Source organism: Plectropomus leopardus, chromosome 16, assembly GCF_026936395.1.
Source record: "Plectropomus leopardus strain MGB_pleo_1.0 chromosome 16, ASM2693639v1, whole genome shotgun sequence".
Classification (NCBI taxonomy): Eukaryota; Metazoa; Chordata; class Actinopteri; order Perciformes; family Serranidae; genus Plectropomus; species Plectropomus leopardus.
Window position 1 is genome coordinate 6,889,434 of NC_142191.1, and position 20,446 is coordinate 6,909,879.

General features: G+C 37.9%; 2 protein-coding genes and 1 long non-coding RNA gene across 5 annotated transcripts; 1 reads left to right on the top strand and 2 right to left on the bottom strand.

Annotated features, from left to right (window-relative positions):
• Nucleotides 1–1,428: 1,428 nt before the first annotated feature.
• rps29 (ribosomal protein S29) lies at nt 1,429–3,069 on the bottom strand. Its single transcript, XM_088089426.1, has 3 exons — nt 2,909–3,069; nt 2,340–2,439; nt 1,429–1,536 (listed from the first exon to the last, which is right to left on the bottom strand). The coding sequence occupies exons 1-3, from the start codon at nt 2,968–2,970 to the stop codon at nt 1,528–1,530; spliced, it is 171 nt and encodes a 56-aa protein (XP_087945552.1). The 5' UTR covers nt 2,971–3,069; the 3' UTR covers nt 1,429–1,527.
• A 1,946-nt stretch (nt 3,070–5,015) lies between these two features.
• mgat2 (alpha-1,6-mannosyl-glycoprotein 2-beta-N-acetylglucosaminyltransferase) lies at nt 5,016–12,380 on the top strand. The gene is made up of 2 exons (XM_042503377.2): nt 5,016–5,183; nt 10,455–12,380. The coding sequence occupies exon 2, from the start codon at nt 10,715–10,717 to the stop codon at nt 12,128–12,130; it is 1,416 nt and encodes a 471-aa protein (XP_042359311.1). The 5' UTR covers nt 5,016–5,183; nt 10,455–10,714; the 3' UTR covers nt 12,131–12,380.
• On the bottom strand, nt 6,404–20,227 carry LOC148186806 (uncharacterized). 3 transcript variants are annotated; one of them, XR_015779133.1, is made up of 3 exons: nt 19,544–20,227; nt 13,696–13,793; nt 6,404–7,363 (listed from the first exon to the last, which is right to left on the bottom strand). It is a non-coding gene; the product is annotated as an uncharacterized LOC148186806 (long non-coding RNA). The 3 variants fall into 3 exon arrangements; XR_015779134.1 differs by having other exon boundaries at nt 6,404–7,891; XR_015779132.1 differs by having other exon boundaries at nt 6,404–8,137.
• Nucleotides 20,228–20,446: the final 219 nt, after the last annotated feature.

The following is a 20,446-nucleotide window of genomic DNA, read 5'->3' on the forward strand; positions in this document are numbered from 1 at the left end:
TTTTTTGTTTTTAATTTTTGTTTTCAGTTCAGTTTAGTTTCCATAGTGGACTTCAGCTCATTTGCTCTTATTTTTTGTTTTAGTTCAGTTTCAGTTAATTTCAGTGTTAGCTTAGTTGGGGTCAGGATTTAACCCTTTGAAACTTGGACCAGCATCGGTTTTATTGTGCTGCGTTCAGATGCGTTTCACAAGCCCTTCAAACTCTTTGGAAACTGAGCAAATTGGTTTGATTTCTTCTGAAAACATGGGGAAAAAAGAAAATGACCAACTTTACCAAAAATTGCAAGATTTACCAAAAAACTTAATTTTAAAAGATATTTTTTTAAATAGGGAAGGTGTCCAGAAAAGTATATCTATAAGTGTAATAATTCTATATATAAAACAATGTTACGGAAAAATATATAATGTACAAAACATATACACTTTTTTTATTTCAGCACGTTGCCATGGTAAATTTCGTTTGTTATTGTTTCTCACATTTTTTGCTAATGATTTTTGAAAGAAATCAAAACAATTTCTACAATATTCAAACGGTAAAAGTTCGGGACGTTACAATACACTTTATGAAGGCCGTTGACTATTTTATGTTGATAAATTTGACAAAATAAATACCAAGTCATTTCCTGTGTTTTTCAGTATTTTAACTACAGCATAATTTCACTTTCTGCTGTTTTCTTCAATCTATTTTTTATTTAAATAAATAAAATTAAATTTTTAAAAATTCACACGTAGCCTTAAGCTCTCCTGGGATGTTATCATCTTATTATGCAGCAATATACAGATACGACTTAAATATATTTTTGTTAATTTGTTACATAACAGGCATGCAATAAATATCTTCCTTTCAGTATGTTTTGAAACTACAACTAGCTGCATGGTTGCAGACACTGTGCTGTACACTGGACTGGCAGGTGTGTCTACAGATACCGGACACATAATTTTGATGCTTTTTAAAGACCTTTACAAGAATTTTTTTTACCAAAAGGCTTTCTTAGGAATATTATCAAGGTCATCTACATTTTTGCCAACACTTAAGTGCAAGTATATAGTGTGTATTGTCAGAAATGTGGATTTACACACAGATGAATCTGGCGTTTTTACCAAAAGAAAAAAAAAGATGGATAAGTGAAATTATATTGAGTATTTGTGACAATTCAGAGCTCACAAATTAAAACTTATGTAAATATAACTGACATTTTAAGACCTGCAAACACCACAGCATGTAACCCAAAAATTATTTGAATAGACAGCCAAGAGATGTTATGAGGGTAATCTGAGAGTGACCACAGACAATAAATCTAAGTATCTTATGTTGACTTCTGTTTACTTTTTGGCATTCAAATCTTTTGTTTATTTCTTTTCCGAACATTGATAACAACCTTTGATTTTATAATGTGTAGAAAACAATGCATGAATGAACACAAGAGATTTAGCTTGGACAAAAAAACACATTTTATTAGCAGTGCTGAATCATCCCATCTTGGCCAGTCCTTTATGGATCACTGAACCCGTCTGAGGACGTGACATTTAGTCCAGCTGCGTGAAAATAAAGCGATAAAGGCATTAGTTAAGGCGACATGATAATAGCAGTTTTATTCTTTAACCACCACATAAACAGTTTTCAGCTAAACAATGAGTGCATCACTGAACAAAGGAGCAGAATTCCTGCAATGATACTCTACATTACTACTCATGAAACTTTCTACATGGAAACATTTAAGTTCCTGACTTTAAGTTTAAACAAGTGAAAATTGTGTTGTAGAATTAATCAATGTGCAAAGATGTTAACAACAAACCTTTGCTCAAACCAAAGCTAACATTTTATTATGACATTTAAAAAATGTATTACCTAACAGTCAAGTGACTCCTGAACACCTGAATCAGTATCAGTTTTCTGATGAAGTATTCAGACACTTATACAAGCAATTGAGCCTATGAAAACGTTTTTCTTTTATAGATATGGGGGAAAGGTAATGAGCAGCTTTGCATGAACCATCCTGAAAACTGCAAGAAATTATCAAACTCAGAAAATTCTGTTTTTAAAAAATTGGGCAAATTTTTTTCAGAGAACTGTGTTTTGTTTTTATAATACTTTTAACAATTCAAATCAGATCTGATGCTTGTTTTTCTTATTTTTAAACATTCCCAATTTTGTTTTGATTTTTTGTCCATTTATTTATGTGATGCTGATGTTAACTTTCAGGTGATTTTTTTCTTATATCTGTGTCATTTGTTCTTCAGCTGCTCGCTGCCTGATCGCCGTGTTTTTGACAGAAATAAAGCTAAATTACTCAAGTTACAAAGTTTCCATTTCGACATGAGCGGACGGTGTAATTTACCTTCACGAAGCCGATGTCTTTAGCGTACTGCCTGAAGCACTGGCGGCACATGTTGAGTCCGTATTTACGGATCAGACCGTGTTTGTTCGAGCATACCCGGCTGTGAGGAGAAAGAAATCAATTTATTACTTTCATCTTTACAAGAAAACGTAACATAAGTTTAGTTTAAGTCCATAATACAAACTACAAGTGCGGAAGTTCGGTATGTAGCTGTTTGAGCATCTCGGCTAACCGTTAGCAAAATTAGCTCCGATAAAGTTAATATAGCAATTTTACAACTAATTAAACGTACACATAGCAACTCGAGAACTTGTATTTAAATGTGTTTTTTAGCTTTCTGGTGCTTTATTGAAAGTACTTTCGCTTCAGAGACGGTGAGCGGCTAACTAAACACAATGCTAGTTAGCAGTTAGCACGGTGCATCCTCCGCCGCCATATTGGCTCGGGAGCAGCTTCCATGCGGTGATAGTTTACTGATAAATTCTTAAACATCGGGTGTCACAAACGGCTCTAAAGTGATGCGTTTTAGCACATTTATCGATAACAGACGTGTTGAGGGCAGGACTGACCAGGATCGGGATCCCTGTCCGAATTTTCTGGGGTGACTCCAGTAGAGCTGCTGGTGGCCCATCTTGTCTCTTTCGCTCGAGCGTCGGAAAGGAAGAAAGGAGGCCGCGCGTGCGCAGAAGAGGCTTTCTTGATGGAGCGTTTCCGGCTGCGGAGCTGCTGTGCGGCGCCTCCTGGTGGAGGAGAGAGGAGCAGCATGTGGAGGCCAGAACACGGAGGAGGAGGAGGCATTAACCCTTTGAAACCTGGCGCAGTTGTCTTGTGCTACGTTTAGACGACTTTTGCAAAGTATTTGACCGTTTGAAACTGAGCCAGTTGGTTTGATTTGTTTCGTAAACATGACGGGGAAAAGGCAATGACTGACTTGGCAATAAATGTCCCACAAACTGTCTTCAATATATATATATATATATATATATATATATATATATATACTGAATAAATTAGTATAAGGTGACAATAATAATAATAATAATAATAATAATAATAATAATAATAATAATAAAATACCCCCCAAAATAAATAAATAAATAAATACATGACGGGAGGATTATTAGAAAAGTATCCAGAAAAGGGTATATAATAATAATAATAATAAAATAAAAATATTATTATTAATAATAATAATAATAAAATACCCCCCCAAAAAAAAGAAAAAAATTAAATGGCGGGAGGATTATTAGAAAATTATCCAGAAAAGGGTATGTAATAATAATAATAATAATAATAAATATTAATATTAATAATACCCCCACACACACACACACACACTAATAATAATAATAATAATAATAATAATAACAACAATAATTAAAATTTCACACATACTTCACCCGGGTAATAATAGGTTATGCTTCTGGTTTTAAATGTGACTAATAATGTTTTTTTAATCAACTAAATCTTTAAAATCAACACATGTGAGCTGATAAACAGTGTGTTGGTATGTTCTCTGACCTTATTGCTCTTTACTGTAACACACACAAAGGTTGTCATTTTTTAAAAATCGTAATATGGATAATGAGTGTGTAAAACATAAAACTGTGCCTTATGCTACAATATAATGTATAAAACTAGTATATAAGTTTAAAATATATGTGCATATATAATAATAATAATAATAATAATAATAATAATAATAATAATAATAATAATAAACTGTATTTAATTAATTAATTCATCTTATTTTATTTATAAAGCACCTTTAAAAACAGTTGTTTACAAAGTCCTTTGACAGACAAAGCAAAGGCAGGAACTCAGGGATAAAAAAAAAAAATAGACATCAACAATCAAACCAAACAGAGAAAGGTGCAGGACAGTCAAAAAGGCCAGAACAAAACACACACACAAAGATCAACAAGAATAAAGCAAGTTTTAAGAAAATATAAAAACAAATGCAATAAAAGACAAAAAAATAATTAAGAAAAAGAGGAAATCGAGACGACATCACATCAGTGGGGCTTAAATAAAGACAGGATGATACAAACAGATGAGTAAGAGATAGATGTGCAAGTCGATAAATTAAAACGTGACAAGATGGTAAGAGCAGTCACTCCTTTTCGGACATGTGAACTCAAAACTGCCAAATGCGTCACTGTTATTATTATTATTATTATTATTATTATTATTATTATTATTATTATTTGTTGTGTGTTTGTTTTTTGGTACTTTATTGATATTTATATTATTTATTATTATTTACTATTTTCTAATTTTGTGGCATTATACTTGTTCTTATTTGTAAATGCTATTTTGCTTTCCTTGTTTTGTTTGTTTACTTACTCGTTTACATGTTTACATGTTCGAAATAAAGATCAATCAATCAAAGAGCAGGCCATAAGAAGGATGGGGTAAAAATAAATATCGTATATGTTTAATGCTACGACGAAGATTATAGATATACATAAGAATAACTATATATGTGTGTGAGTGTGTGTGTATATATGTATCACGTGACAAATATAGCCTGTGTATGTATGAAGCCCTGATATGAACTTGTAAAGTATTTAAAGGTATAGTGAACCTCTTTGAGACACACACACACACACACACACACACACACACACACACAGTCAGCTGCAGGTTATGTGATATTTAGGGAGTCTCGGGTGCCCCCCGCTGGACCAGTGCATTGTGGGACAGCGGCAGCAGTGGTTCCGTATTTGGGGTTTTTGCAGCTAGCTGATAGTTACGTGTTCCTGCAGCCTGCATGGAGGTATGGAGGAAAACGGGACGCCGCCGTACTGATGTTTCTCGGTGAAACGACCGCTCCGGTTTCAGGTAAGCGGGGTGATCGGCGGCTGCGGTCCGTCATGGACGCTGTTGTTGACGGTCTGTGGTCTGGACGGGCTGCCTGCAAGTTGCTAGCTGAAGCTAACTTACTGTTAGCATTTTTTTTAATTTTCCGGGATGCTCGCCGTCATAAAAGAGCGAAGCTGCGACGACAACTGTTGTTTTGAGTTGATACGAGAGCTTTAATCACCAATCGGTGAAATAACGGAAACGTTTATTTATGTTAAAGATCGATTAAAAGCTGTCGTTGGCTCAGTGTGTGTGTGTGTGTGTTTGTGTGTGTGTGTGTTTGTGTGTGTGTGAGACAACGGCCAATTTAGGACAGAAAAACTCGCGGTGAGGATGATTTCAGAAAAACAGTGTGCATTTATAAGAGAGGGAAAGCACCACAGATGCAGACTGGTGTTGACTGAAATGAGGGCGTTTAAACGGCAGCACTTTCAGCTGCAGAGCAAACGTTTCACTTGATTTGGCAGCTTCAGCTGTATGAAACCATTAGGGACTGTTCGTTATTTATGAGGTGAGATTTATGATGGTGTAAAAACGGGGGAGGCATGTCATTGTTTTAAGCACTGGGGAGGGACTTTTGTCTTTGTTATTGCTTAGAGGATGGGAATATAACTCAAAATGGCTTTATTTTGTATTAATTAACTGCCATTTTTTAATGAAAACATGGTTTTGAGGGCATGTTTTCTTTTTAAAAAATGCCAAAATTAAATTGCAAAAACAGAAATTATAAAACCTAAACAACACAGACGCAGGCTTGTGATGATTAAAATTGTCTTGCTTATTTTATAATGAGGGTTTAAACGACAGCACTTTCAGCTGCAGAGTGAATGTTTCACTTGATTTGGCAGCTTTAACTGTATGGAAACCATTAGGGACTGTTCGTTATTTATGAGAGGAGAGGAGATGGTGAAAAAATGGGGGAGGCACAGCGTTTTTTAAGCACTGGGGAGGGACTTTTTTCTTTGTTATTGCTTAGAGGATGGGCATACAACTCAAAATGGCTTTATTTTGTATTAATTAACTTCCAATTTTTAAAGAAAACATGGTTTTGAGGGCATGTTTTCTTTTTAAAAAATGCCAAAATTAAGCTGTAAAAACATAAATTATAAAACATAAACACCACAGATGCAGACTTGTATTGATTGAAATGGTTCTGGTTGTTGTAAAAGAAAGAAAGGGGTTTTAAATGGTAACACTATCAGCTGCAGAGGAAACGTCTCACTTGATTTGGCAGCTTCAGCTGAATGGAAACCGTTTGGGACTGTTCATTATTTATGAGAGGTGGTGATGCAAAAAAGGGGGAGGCATGTCAAATACTTAAGATAATGAAATTAAAAGCTGACTGTTTGCCAAGAAATAAAATATCTTCTATTCAGTCACTGATGTTAAAGGATACGTTTAATTTTGTCCATTAATTTTGTAGGTGTGATTTTGTACTGTTCTAGCTATGTTAAAAGTTTTCCCTTTGTTTTTTTCTGAGTGAAGACTTGAGGGTAAGGGTAAGGGACAAACGCTTCTGTACAAAAAAAACAGACATAACCAAATCTAAGCTCAGAATATTGACGTTTCAACAAAATCACTTTACTGTACATCTCATTTAAAATTTGGCCAAATATAAAGTATTTGCATTAACCAACCAGCATGCATGACAAGACTGAAAAACCAAGTCTTTTAACTTTAAACCTTTCATCAACATGCAAACAGTTTATTTTTGATCATAACATATCACTATTTTAAGCTCAGATTTGGTAATTTTTTTATGACAGAAGCATTTGTCCCACATGATGTGTTCAATGGCTGTCAGACATTTGATAAATGGATATTTTTGGTGATTTTAAAGAAAACATTAAAAATAGTATTAAATACTATAAAAATACAGCTATTTAAAGTTGTATGCCCTTCCTCTGAGCTGAAATAAAAACAAAACAAACGTGTTTCCCCAGTGTGTAAAAAATGATCTTTTATCTTTTGGCACCACCTCCTTCCCTCTCATAAATAACGAACAGTCCCTAATACATGTCGACAGTGACGATGCCGCACAGCGACCATTCAGCCGAGCAGTCGCCAGGCAGGGAGACGGCGGATAAAGGAGGTCAGGAGGAAGCCTGGAAGACCACTAATTTAATAACAAAGAAGAGATGGAGGTTTGTTCAGCAGATCTGAAGACAGAGAGATGATCAATATTAATAACGCAGTCGAGGGTGAAGATTTATGTCGAGGAAAATACAAAAGCATGGAGCAATAATCAACATTGATGGTTTAACCAAAGAGGCGGATTAAGCAGCAGTCAGAGTGTTTTTTTAAACAGTTATTTAATTTTAATTTAAATAGGTAATCCAGCTGAGACGCAGACACAAACAGGTCAAAAAAGGACACAAATAAAAAATTAGACGTAAAAAATAGTTTAAAAACTATGTACACTTATTGAAAACCTCCACAGATCCTGTCTCCAGATTCCTTAAAGTAGTTTAACGTCCCTGAGGGGAATTTTGCCGAGCAGCTTCAGTTCCTGCTGGAGCATGTTTCAGGTTGAAGGGAGAGTAGGAGGAGGCGTTTTCTTTTTTAATTTACCAAATTCTGTGCAGACTGGGGGGGTTGAAAGTGATGGGATTATCGGTTATGAAACTGGTTCACAGCCAGGGGTACAGGGACCCTCAGGGGTCCCTGAGGGAGTTCCAGGGGGGTCCCTAGAAAAATGAGTAAAAGCTTATTTCCACTATTTAATTCACTAAATGAGAGTAAAGCCCTAGCTGCATGGGACGAGTATCACCTGGGGACCTCCAGTGATTTATAATAATTGCGGTGGTTATCTGCGATCTTGATCCCATGTGAATTTGCCGTGTCCGTAATTTGGAGAAGAAAAAGTTCAGACAGCGTTTCGGCCGCAGGAGGCTCGTCTCACTCTCAGCCTCAGTCCGTCAGAAGGGCTAAATCTCCAAAGACGATGAGAAAGATAGCGTGACAGCGAGTGGAAGAATAGCTTCAGTTGGTTCAGAAAAAAAGAGATGCTGTGTTATGTAGAGTGGAGTCACAAAAGACAGCTTGTGCCTTATTTGGGGACAATGTCGGTAATTAAATACAGAGTTTACATATTCATGTGAAACAGAGACGTGCGGGGGTCATTTTTAATCAGGGTCCTCAAATAGTGACACTTCTGATCATTGATTTTCTCCCTAAATGTATCTAACGACCAAAATCTTTTCACATGGAGGTCCCTGCAGGGAAATCTATGCAAATGGGGCTGCGTGACCTAATTTGTATTAATTTAGAGGTGGGGCTGTGACAGCACTGTTTATGTGACTTTTAAGTGGATAAATAAGTGGGCAGCAGTCCAAGAATGGCTTTATAAATAAAGCTGTATGAGTACAAAATCCTGCACACGTTGACTAAAGAATACAGAGTCAAATGGTGCGTGAGGGTTTATAATCAGCTGTGAATCTGAAGCCGTGTGTGTGGTTTTGGTGATAGTTTTTTTTTTCTGTCCTGTGATGTGAAATGAAATAACTGCTATTGCTGTTAAGCGTGTGTCCATTAAAACTGCGCGTTAGAGCTCGTAATGATATGATCTCATCGTGTTATCGTGTCTCAGATTGCTGCCGTCCAAATTGAAATCTAACTAAATTGGTTATTGAATTTCTTTCTTCATTAGCAAATGGAGTTTGCTGAGTCGTGGAGCTCAAACATTTAGCCCAGTCGATTATTTTAATGGTCGAGTGTATGCATGGTATGCAAAAAACAAAAAAAAAAACATATGGGGATTATTATTACATATTCTGATATGAGCTGCAATTTTTGTGGCGATGTTAGATTTTGCATTTCATTTCACTAAAAATGTCAATGATGTGATTTTTTTTCTGTATACTTAAGAAGCATGTCTCCTCATGTGCAAAATATGATTTGAATGCTACGCCATCTCTGTAGCACCAAAATGCTCCATTTATGATGGTTATATTATTATTTCAGTAAGATTTAAATTAGTTGCGCATCCTTTGTTGATTAACTAGAGCTGCAAAGATTAATCGATTAATTGTAAACTATTAAATTTATCGTCAAATAATCTGATAATCTATTAATCGGTTTGAGTATTTAAAAAAAAAGTCAAAATTTTCCAATTCCAGCTTCTTCAATCTGAATATTTTCTGAATCTCTTTTATGACAGCAAACTAAATATCTTTGAGTCGTAGACAAAACAAGACATTTGAGGACATCGTGTTTGGTTAAACACTGCTCAACATATTTCACCATTTTCTGACATTTTATGAACTAAACTATGATTGCGTTTAAGGGCCACTGTAGATTAAAAAAACAAAACGCAGGGCAGTGTCCTGAGAAAAAAAAAGCCCTCCGAATTTCCAAGATTAATGTCGCAAATTGCAAGAACAAAGTCAGATATTCTGACTTTATAAAGTTATAAAGTTGCAAATTTGTAAGAAAAAAGTCAAAAATAGTGGATGGTTTGGCAGCGTCTCCTCAAACTCTGAATGCTGATGAGAATCTGTTAATTCTGACCTAAAATCAGGAGTATTTTCTTACTGCTTTATCCAATTGCAAAGTATTCCAAAGTGAAGTGATGTGGTTCTTTAAATCCCCCCAAAAAAACCCAAAAAATTTCAGTCTTTTTCTTCCTCATAACTTTGAGACTTTGTAAACCCAGAGAATGGCCGAAAAATTTCCCCAAAAATTTGTGACTTTTTCTCATAAAATTGCAACTTTATAGAAGATCTGACTTTTTCTCAAAAATTTGACACATAAATCTCAGAAATTCTGAGCTTTTGTATATTATATTGCCCTCTTTTGGATCTGCAGTGACCCTAATACGCCATCGTACCAAACAACTAATCGATTAATCAAGAAAATAGTCAACACATCAGTCACCAATAAAAATAATCATTATTTGCAGCCCTAGCATCAACTAATCAAATAATCAACTGATTGTTTCAGCTCCACGAGTAAGCAAAGTCCATATTCGGAAAATTAATAATTAAATCATTAAAAATGTTGGCGATCTTGTAATAGGTTTACTCAATTATTTGTTAGTTTTACCTTCTGAAACATTGGGATCTAATTCATTTCTGTCATTTGTATTATTTAAGTGAGATATGCTTTTTTGCATACATGTGCTATATTGTGATAAACTGATATCAGTATCAGAAATGATCGTTATTAAGACGTGGTAGTGATTTCAGCGATTGCTCAGCCCTAACTGCCTCAGAGCCACTGACTTTATTGATTTATTTATTTTTCATTTAGGTGGTTCATGCACACTGCTACCCTGCTGCCCCCCAGCAACCGTCATGCCTTATGGAGCATCCATCCGCCATCAATGACATCCCAGCGGGACCCATGTTTACAACAACGGTTCATTTTGCCAACAATTAGCCTCATATCAGCTTCTTTTTAATCAGCCTTGCTCCCTTTCGCAAAAGCACACCCATCACAATCGCAAACCTGTGCTTTTTTGTTTCACCGCAATCGACTTCTCTCCCTTCGCACGAGGCTGACCCCCTATCATGAGATTCAGAATCTACAAGAGGAAGGTGGTGATACTGACTGTGGTGGTTGTCATCTGTGGCCTAGCTTTCTGGAGCAGCGGAAGGCAGAAGAAGAACGACGGCGGCGGCTCGTTCCCTAAGGAGGTGGAGGCGGTGAGGAGAGGCAGCAGCAGCAGCAGCAGCAGCAGTAGTAGTAGCATCAACAATCATATCCAGGTGCAAGCCACACCTGCCGTCAGCAGGGCACCTGCTCCACCCCCGGTTATACAAGCAAATGACACACACCAGGAGAAAGCTAAAGAAAAAGAGAAGATACCCAAGCCTGAGGCGGATAACACCACTTTAGTGTACAGAGGCATTGTCTTCCAGCTCAACTTTGATCAGACGATAAGAAATGAGGAGAAGTTTAAGGCGGCGCGACAGAAGGACGATCTGGTTGTTGTGGTTCAGGTCCACAACCGACCGGACTACCTTAAGCTGTTAGTGGACAGTTTGCGGAAAGCGAGAGGCGTGGAGAGCATACTGCTGATATTCAGCCACGATTACTGGTCCCCTGAGATAAATAAAGTCGTCGCCTCTGTTGACTTTTGTCAGGTACTTCAGATTTTCTTCCCCTTCAGCATCCAGCTGTACCCACAGGAGTTCCCCGGGCACGACCCCAGGGATTGCCCCAGAGACATTCCCAAAAAAGACGCCTTAAAGCTGGGTTGCATCAACGCGGAGTACCCTGACTCGTTCGGACACTACCGTGAGGCAAAGTTCTCCCAGACCAAGCACCACTGGTGGTGGAAGCTGCACTTTGTATGGGACAGAGTCCGAGTCCTGAAGGACCATAAGGGGGTGGTCCTGCTGATCGAGGAGGACCACTACATGTCCCCGGACTTTATCCACCTGTTAAAGCTGATGTCCGCTCTCAAACGGGAGCAGTGCACTGACTGCGACATCCTCTCGCTGGGGAGCTACAGCCACATCGGCTACTCCAGCAAAGCCAACAAGGTGGAGGTGAAGGCGTGGAAGTCCACCGAGCACAACATGGGCATGGCTCTGAGCAGAGAGACGTACCAGAAGCTCATCCAGTGCACCGACACGTTCTGCACTTACGACGACTACAACTGGGACTGGTCCTTGCAGCACCTGACCGTGTCCTGTCTGCCCTCCTACTGGAAGGTCATGGTGAGCGAGGCGCCGCGGGTTTTCCACGCCGGAGACTGCGGCATGCACCACAAGAAGGCTTCTTGCATGCCGATTAGCCAGAAAACCAAGATAGAAAACATCCTACAGAGCAGCGGGAACCAGCTGTTCCCAAAAAACCTCCTGATAACAAAGAGACTGCCTGCCAACGGGGCCGGAGGCGTGGCCCCTCATGTGAAAAACGGGGGCTGGGGAGATATCAGGGACCATGAACTCTGCAAGAGTTATGTTCGATTACAGTGACCTTAATTGCTACTATTATATATTATTGTCTCTTTTGCATCCTCTATAAAGAAAAAAAGCCTTTTAAAAGTAAATCTTTATGGACTATTCTTCATATTGCCTGTTTTATCGGACTGTTCCAAATAAAGACGAATGTTGGATTTTTGGCTTCTTTAACACACGTATGTTCTTACATCGAATTATTTAAGTGAATCCTGGCAAGTCTGCTTTGTTTTGTAAGTTGTAATTAACAATAATATACTAAACAATATATTGTTGTGTTTTCTCTAAGACTTTGAGATTGGTCACTGTTAAAGGAGCGGTGTGTAGCATTTAGTGGCATTTAGTGGCGGATAACGAATTGCAAACAGGTTTAAACTTGTCCCGGTTAGAATTTCTATAGTGTATATTTATCAGGTTTTTACCTTCAGACAAATTATTCGCAGAGGTATCTTTGTCTCCAAAACAAACATAGCAGGTGATTTAAACCCGTAAAAACACTGAATAAAGCAGTTCCACATTAAAAATCAGTGTAAAAAGGGCCGATTGCTCCAAAAAAGTCCCTTTTTTTATGCCATATTCCCATTTTTACACAAAACCAAGCAAATCAATGCTTCTCCAGTGTGTGATTTTAGATAGCCTGCCGGCACTGCAGAACCAAAAGTGGCATGACAGGTGTGACTTTTAACATAACTGCGTCAACCTCTACTGTGGCAGATAACAAAGGCATCGACAGCACTCCATCTTTGTTAAATGGCGGCTGATCTCATCTTCATTATTTTCCCAATTTGCAGACATTCTCCGGCACTGTTATTGTTTAAATTAGCTGCTAAACAAAGTGAGAGATTTTTCCAGTACAATAATGCCTCATAAAATATGATGGTTTGACGGTATAACAGAATTATTATCAGTTATGATACTAGTTTTTGAAAACTAGTATTGTAAAACTAGTAACTGTTTTGTTTAAGTGTTTTGTATAATAATAATGATAAATATTAAGAAATATTATTATTAGTAGTTTATAAATTAATAATATATGAAATAAATCATTATTTTTTATATATTTTACATATAATTATATATATATATAATAAACTTGAAGCTTTTCTAAAAAAGTCTCCCTTTTTCAAAGTAGCTAAAATAAAGGTGAGATTCCCCGTCCAGTTGCATTTTTTTCAATACCATAGATAAGTAAATGCACATGATGTGATAACCAACAGTTTTCATACCAGCTGTTATACCTATGCAACTCTACTGCTGCCTGCTACTTTCAAAATCTCCCACAATCGAAATGTCACGACCTACCGACTTTCCCCCTTATACAGACACTGTTTCTGGGGTGTTTCTGCAGCGATTGTACCTTTCATACAGAATAGATAACAAAACATGGTGTGAAATTGCCGCCTCGAAGAGACGGAGTAAAAGGGGCTACTGTGAGCCGCATTACCTTTAGAGGTCTCTTCCTCTGCAAAACAGACGGACCCAGTGGTTTAAACCAGTAAATACACTGAATAAAGCAGTTTCACAGTTTTTCCGACACTATTGGGCTCATTGTGGAGGTGATGTGAAAATGTGAACGGCCTTACCTGCAGCCATTGTTTGGTTTGTCCGTTCTGGGCTACTGTAGAAACATGGCGGACTCCACTGACGACGACCCGCTCCCAATGTAGATATAGAGCTCATTCTACAGTAACAAAAACACAGTGATAGTTATTTTCAGATGATTATACACTAAAGAAAACACAATATTATAATCAATATCTGCCAATACATCACCCCTAAATCCTACACACTGGACCTTTAAGTCACCCCAAAAACTAAATCTAAATCGTGGTAAATTGGGAAGAGCATGCAAGCGCTCATCAGGGCTGTCATAAATTTGGTAAATCTGTGGATTTAGCAATCCCACTGTGCATGCATAATTAATTTGGAGATATTTATATCACCTAAATTTGCTGAGATCAAAGGAGATCCTTTGAGACACCTTGTTCCATTTAAATAATCCCCCACTTAGCTGATCTTCAACAGGTTTCTAGAGCACGCTGAGCGTGTCATTACTCCTGTGGCTGCAGAAAAGATGTCACTTAAGGTGCACATCTTTATAAACACGCAGATGATACTTGCATAAGTTTGACACAGGGAGTGTTTGGTCAGTGCAGTGCATTTGCTTTGTTGCAATGCATCACTGTCCGGCTTAACACTTGGGAGCAAATCCACCAAATCAGTCAGCTTGTATCTCTGTGCAGAGATTTTGATTTCACAGAAGAATGCACACGTTGCACCTGGAGAGATCCCAAGACACTGATACAACTTGGTGTTGTTGCAGTTGAAGATGCATTTACATTTTAAGTACTTAGACCACAGCTTTATATCGATGGTTTCCGCTGTGGCCCGAGCTTGGTGGCTTCTCTGGAGCTGCATTGATTCCCCCTCCCCCCCTCTGGCAATGTTTAACAATCGCTTTTGCACGCTGTTCAAAATCTGAAATAACTGCAGAGTTATCGCTGACTGGACTCTCCGTATGGTTCATATTAAATACATCCTCTGGCAGACTCTGCTAGGCCTCTCGGAGACTCAGCATAGCATTCCTAAACATTGCATGAATTAAATATGACAAATGTACAGCGTGTATCCTCGGCGCAGTAAGACAAACAACACGGATGAAGCCTAACAGAGCTTCCCTCTGTGACAAACAGACCTCATGCTCATTTTATTCCCAACGTGTGAACTTTTAATTCCTAATGCAGTGTGAATATGTGTGACTTGAGACTGCTGTGCCGAGGTCATGTGACAAACTGTGCAGCTGCTCCCATGGTGGAGGCCCAATAATTGGGTCCGCACCTCAAGGGAAACGGCTCAGAATAGATTTGAGAAAAGGAGGAAGTGGCACTGTGCTCTTGATTCTTGGTGACTAATGGTTAACTGATGCTGGAGCCTTTGAAACTGCGATGTTGAAAGCGCTCTACTTAGTTTAATATATGAGGGCAAGAATGAAAAGGAAAAAAAACACTTTAAAAGTTGTACATGAAAGCTTTTGATGGCCCAGTTATCTGTGCTGCCCATTAATCAGAAAAACTTGGTTATGTAGCACAATTTTTACACTGAAACAAGACAATCTAACAACATAGGAGGAAACATTGACCAATGAAGTAGAGAAAACAAACAAAATTCAAGAATAAAATCCCCAAATCATCAAATCTGAACTATTTTTTTATCTAACAGCAAGGCCATAAAAAGAGCTGTATGACGACATAAGCTACTGTCTGTCATAATTTAAATGTAATAATGTCCTGTGATGTGCCTTGAGCTATAGCCACAGGGCTAATCTTTCCTCCGAATTAATTATTGTAAAAGCAGAAAGAGTTTTTGCAGTCGAAACACACGGTAAAAATCATTAACTTTTAATTGATCAAAACATAAGTAGTTCCAGGGTTGTTTTAATTACATAATTAAAGACCAATTAAAGAGTAGTCTACAACTTCATTATGACCCTTATTTAGCAGTTTAACCTGGACGTGATTTTAACTAAACAGGGCAGCTGCATTTTTTCTGGTTAAGAAGAATTATAACTTTTATATTTCTCAACCAATTGCACTTGGGTCCTTTTTATATTCGTGGGTTTATGATCTACTTGTAGTAGTTCCATCTTGATATTTAAGACAAAACCACTGCTGGATGCTTAGTAGGAGTGTGTCTTAGACTGACATAAACTGAATTACTGACGTGGTGAAAGATAATTCATAATTCACCAATTGTAAAACCTCCTGTTAGACAAACATGGATTTGTCGTATTCTTAAATTTTGTTTTGAAAACTCATCAGCAGTGTCTCTTTCCAGAAATCATGACACAGTTAATAAAGATCTAAGAGCCATTTTCTGTCTACAAAACCATAGCCTAACTGTTTAACAGCACAGAAGGAAGTGTGCATCTACTCATGGAGCTCAATGGTACTCAGTGAGCTAGTAAGCAATTTCATGTAGGAACTGTTTCCTTTTTACTGAGCAACAACCACCAACTGAATCAAGAAGGAAGTGTGCATCTACTCATGGAGCTCAGTGGTACTTGGTGAGCTGGCAGTAGTGAGCAGGTTCATGAAGGAACTATTTTCTTTCTACTAAACGACACCGGTCAACTGTATCATAAAGCAGCAGGAAGCGTGCATCTACTCACTGACAAGAGGCTTGTATGAGGTTTCAACATTAATGGCTCTCTCCCTGCCTGAGCTGTAACATTAGCTACCTCAGTGGTGCTAGGTGAGCTAGAAAGAGATGCACACTTCCTTCTTGATTCGGATTGCGGGGCTGGTTCGGTCTGTGGATCTTGAGTAATCTGGTCATGATTTCTGGAAAGAGATTTGCTGTTGAGTTTTTCAAATGTATATATATATTTTTTGGGCGCTTTGAGCGAGGCACGCTGAGTGTCATCCAGTTCCACAACACTGAAGAGAAGACAGACATCTCTACGGTCGATATCTCCAACACTGCAACTCAAACCAAAGCCATCTAAAACTGATAAACAGCGCTACAGGTAAGAGGAAAAATATGTAATTTGGATTTTTGGAGGGAACTGTCTCTTTAACACCTCCTGAGTGTTGCCCTGTACCTATTTTTTGTCCCATCTCTTTCCCAGAATACATAAGTGGTTATCTAATTACTGTACACTGGAGTCCAAACTCCCCAAGTGCCAAATGCCAATACAGCCATTTTAAAGAAGACGCTCAGGTTCCATTTAATTTATTAATTATCCGTACTTTCTGACATTCCTTCATTTCTGAACTCACTGCAGGTCTCAACAACTGGGCTAAATAAATGTCCCAGTGGAATTTGTGCAAAAACTAGGTTAATTTGTTCATTTCCATAAACTGACTGCTAGACCTGTTTGTTCAAAGGAAATCTATCACTGACGTAACCAAAAAAGTGTCTTAATTGTACGCATTCGTTTTTGCAACACATCGACTGCGGCTCATTCTTTAGGCTCGCAGCTCCGAGAGGATATTAATCATTCATAGCCGTTGCACACATTGCAAGGTAAACAAAACTCTGGGTCAATATATGGAGGCATGCAGACGAGGGAATTGTGAGAAGATTATTAAAGCAGGACCCAACAGGAGCAATACGACACTCTCTCAGTGCATTGGATTCCTATCAAGAGGGACCGATTTCCCTGAGGATGCAAGATAAATGATTTCAAAGCTCCTACTGTACACTCTTAGAAGTAAAGGTTACAAAAGGGTTCATCCTGAACCTTAATAAAATGTTCTACGAGGAATCAAACAGGGTTCTCCTATGGGAGCAAGCTGAAGAACCCTATATGGTTCTAGTTAACATCTTTATTTCTAAGAGTGCATACTGGTCATATGCTCAATACAAATAACCCTTTGAAACCTGAGCAAATTGACTTGATTTCTATTTTTTATTAAAAACAACAATAAAAAAAAAAACATGGAAAGATGGAATGAAACAAGGAAAGAAAAATTACCCCAAAATTTGCAAGAAATTAGAAAGAAAGTACAAGAAAATTACAAGAAATTAGTTTAAAAAAAACTTGGGAAAGTGCTTAAAAATAGAATAATTCTAGTTTCTTTCCTTTTTCCGCTAGCTTTAAAAAAAAAGTTGCTCATTGCCTTTTTATTCCCATATTTTGGAAAAATAAATTTGCTCATCACCAATTTACTCAGAGTTCAAAGGTTTAAATATTTGTGAGAGGCGGCTGAAAGTAGCACATGAAAAGCGATGTTTTTTTACCAGGTTTTAAAGAGTTAAACAGTGGCTTGATTTCTATATAATGAATAAATGTGGTTAACTGCTGGATCAACAACATAAAAGTGCAAACACTACAGTTAGTGTGATGAGATGGTTCATCCTGTGTTGGATGTTTTTACGAAGAACATCTCACTAAGCACAAATCCTGATTGATGCCTGCTCGGCACTGATGTGTGCGGCTCAGGGGGGATCAGACGGTCCGTCAGAGCCCGTCATGTGTTGAGTGACGCCCTGACAGGATGATCAGGCTGCTCCTGCCTGCTGATCACCTCTTCCCTCACCGTGATGCCACAGGCCGCTGGTTTAATGGCTGCAAGTGCTCACGTTTCTTCTAAAAGTGACTCATAAATTATGGAGGAGCGGTTTTATTCCCCACTTGGAGTATAAAATATATATGAGGTCGTATGGTGGAGTAGTGGGAATACATTTGTAAAGAGAGACGTCAGGATATACACATATAGACATTGTTTTCCCCTGCTTTATCAAGTCGGGCTGTTTTCAAGTGCTCATTTGTCTGAGTAACACTGCCCCCTACTGGTTGACTGGAACCCAAACATGCCACAAACTGGTAATAAGGCTGCAAGTGTAATGAAGTTATATATGTGGAAGAGTATCAGTTGAACCCCTTAAAACCCGGGCAAAAAAAGGTTCTTGTATAATGAGCATCTTAAGAAGAAATGACTCAGAAAATAGCAATATATTAGTAAAAAATAAAAGAAAAGTGCCTGAAAATTAGCAACAAACAAACAAGGAAACGTGAAAGAAAAAAAACTGGGACATGACCTGAAAAACTACTTAACTAGTATACTTAAAAATTAAAAATGATACTGTGTGAAATAATTTTGATAATTATAAGTATAGTTATCTGGAATTTTCCCCCCTAACTTTTTAACAAATGATTTTCTAAATCTACTACTTTCGTGCAATTTGAGGGATGTTTCTTGCCAAAATGCTCATTGCCTTTTTTCCCGTTGTTTTTGAAAAACATCAAATAATTTGCTCATGATTCAAAGGTTTAAATACTTGTGACAGGCATCTTAATGCAGCACAAGAAAGGCAATGTCAGTCCAGGTTTCAGATACAGACACCAGCTGAGACACCGGCGGAGAATGAGAGAGGAGTTGTTGTTGTTGTTGTTGTGGTGTTTTGGGGTTTTTTTGGGCCTTTTTTTAAAAAAAAAAACAAAACTTTTACACAACGGTCTATCTCCGTAGGGATTCTCTTTATAATGTCCGACTAAGAGTAATAATCTGAGCCTGTCAGTGGCAAAAACAACCATTTTTAATATATGTATATCAGCAGTTCATAATTGCCCATTAATGTTATTTTGCAGCCTGTTTCACAGCTGCCAGCCGCAGCTTTCTTATACATAACTTGACTAGTTTAAAAGAAATAAAGTTTTTCCTATTTGTCACTTATCCCTCTTTACAAAGAGAGTGCACTATAAAGCTGCTACAAAGTCCCTTCTTTTTGTCACCTTTGCATTTTTACACAGAATCAAACAACGGTGGCATCATTGTGCTCCAGTGTGTGATTTTAGACAGCATGCCGGCATCGCAGAAGCAAAAAGAGGTGTGACGTTTAACACAACAGTGTGACATATAACAAAAATGTTGGCAGCACTTTATAAACAACAATAATGGCTTCAACATGTCATTAACAATCATTTACCTTCTCTGTCATATGTCGGTTGATCTCGAGGGTGAGGAGCTCCTGGATCTCGTTGTTTTCCCAAACTGCTGACATTTTCGGAAGCTGTTCTTCTTCTTTGAGTACGCTGCTAACTGCTTTTTAAAATTTCCTGTGATGGGTAGCATGTTGTCACATTGTCACACTTGTCCCATCCTGCCATCTGTCCCTTTAACACAAACGTAGATGCTGCGCTGTTATTACCTCCACCGCTGGCTTTAAGGCAAAACAACTTTGTCCCTTCATTCCACAATCATACCTTTTATAAAGAACGGTGAGGTGGAAAATTCCCACCATGAACAGGCAGTGTAAAAGGGATTTTAGACAAAAATGTGGAAGAAATAGGTACCAGGTAGAAAAATACCAAAGTCATCTTTTGATATCCAAAAAAAGTGGCTGTTCTCGTCATTTCCATTGCTTGCCTTGATTGCAGATGGAGTACGTTAAGATCCATTTGTAGTGGGTTGATATCTATACGTGAACCTTTCATACCAGTCTCCATAATTAAAATCCACAGTAAATGAGATTCGGCCATCGTTTACTGTCCTTTTTCCACCTGTGCTTCTTGTTTTGTGACATGTCCAATTGTCTTCCAAGAAAATAAGGACAGTTCGGTGTCCTTGCTCTATTTCTTGCAGGTTTAGCACCTTAACCATTTTTACCAAACCCTTTACAAACCCTTTGTTCACCCACACAGGTGTTTTCACTTATTATACCTGATTACACTCCTTCTCAGGACTGTGTAAGCTTGTACTAAATGTGCTTGACTGATGTTTTGTCTCCTGCGCAGGTGGGACAAACTACACCTTTACCTGTTTTGATCCATATCGGGATTTTGTCAACTGAATGTAATTTCCAGCATTTCTTCACCAACACATGAGCAGA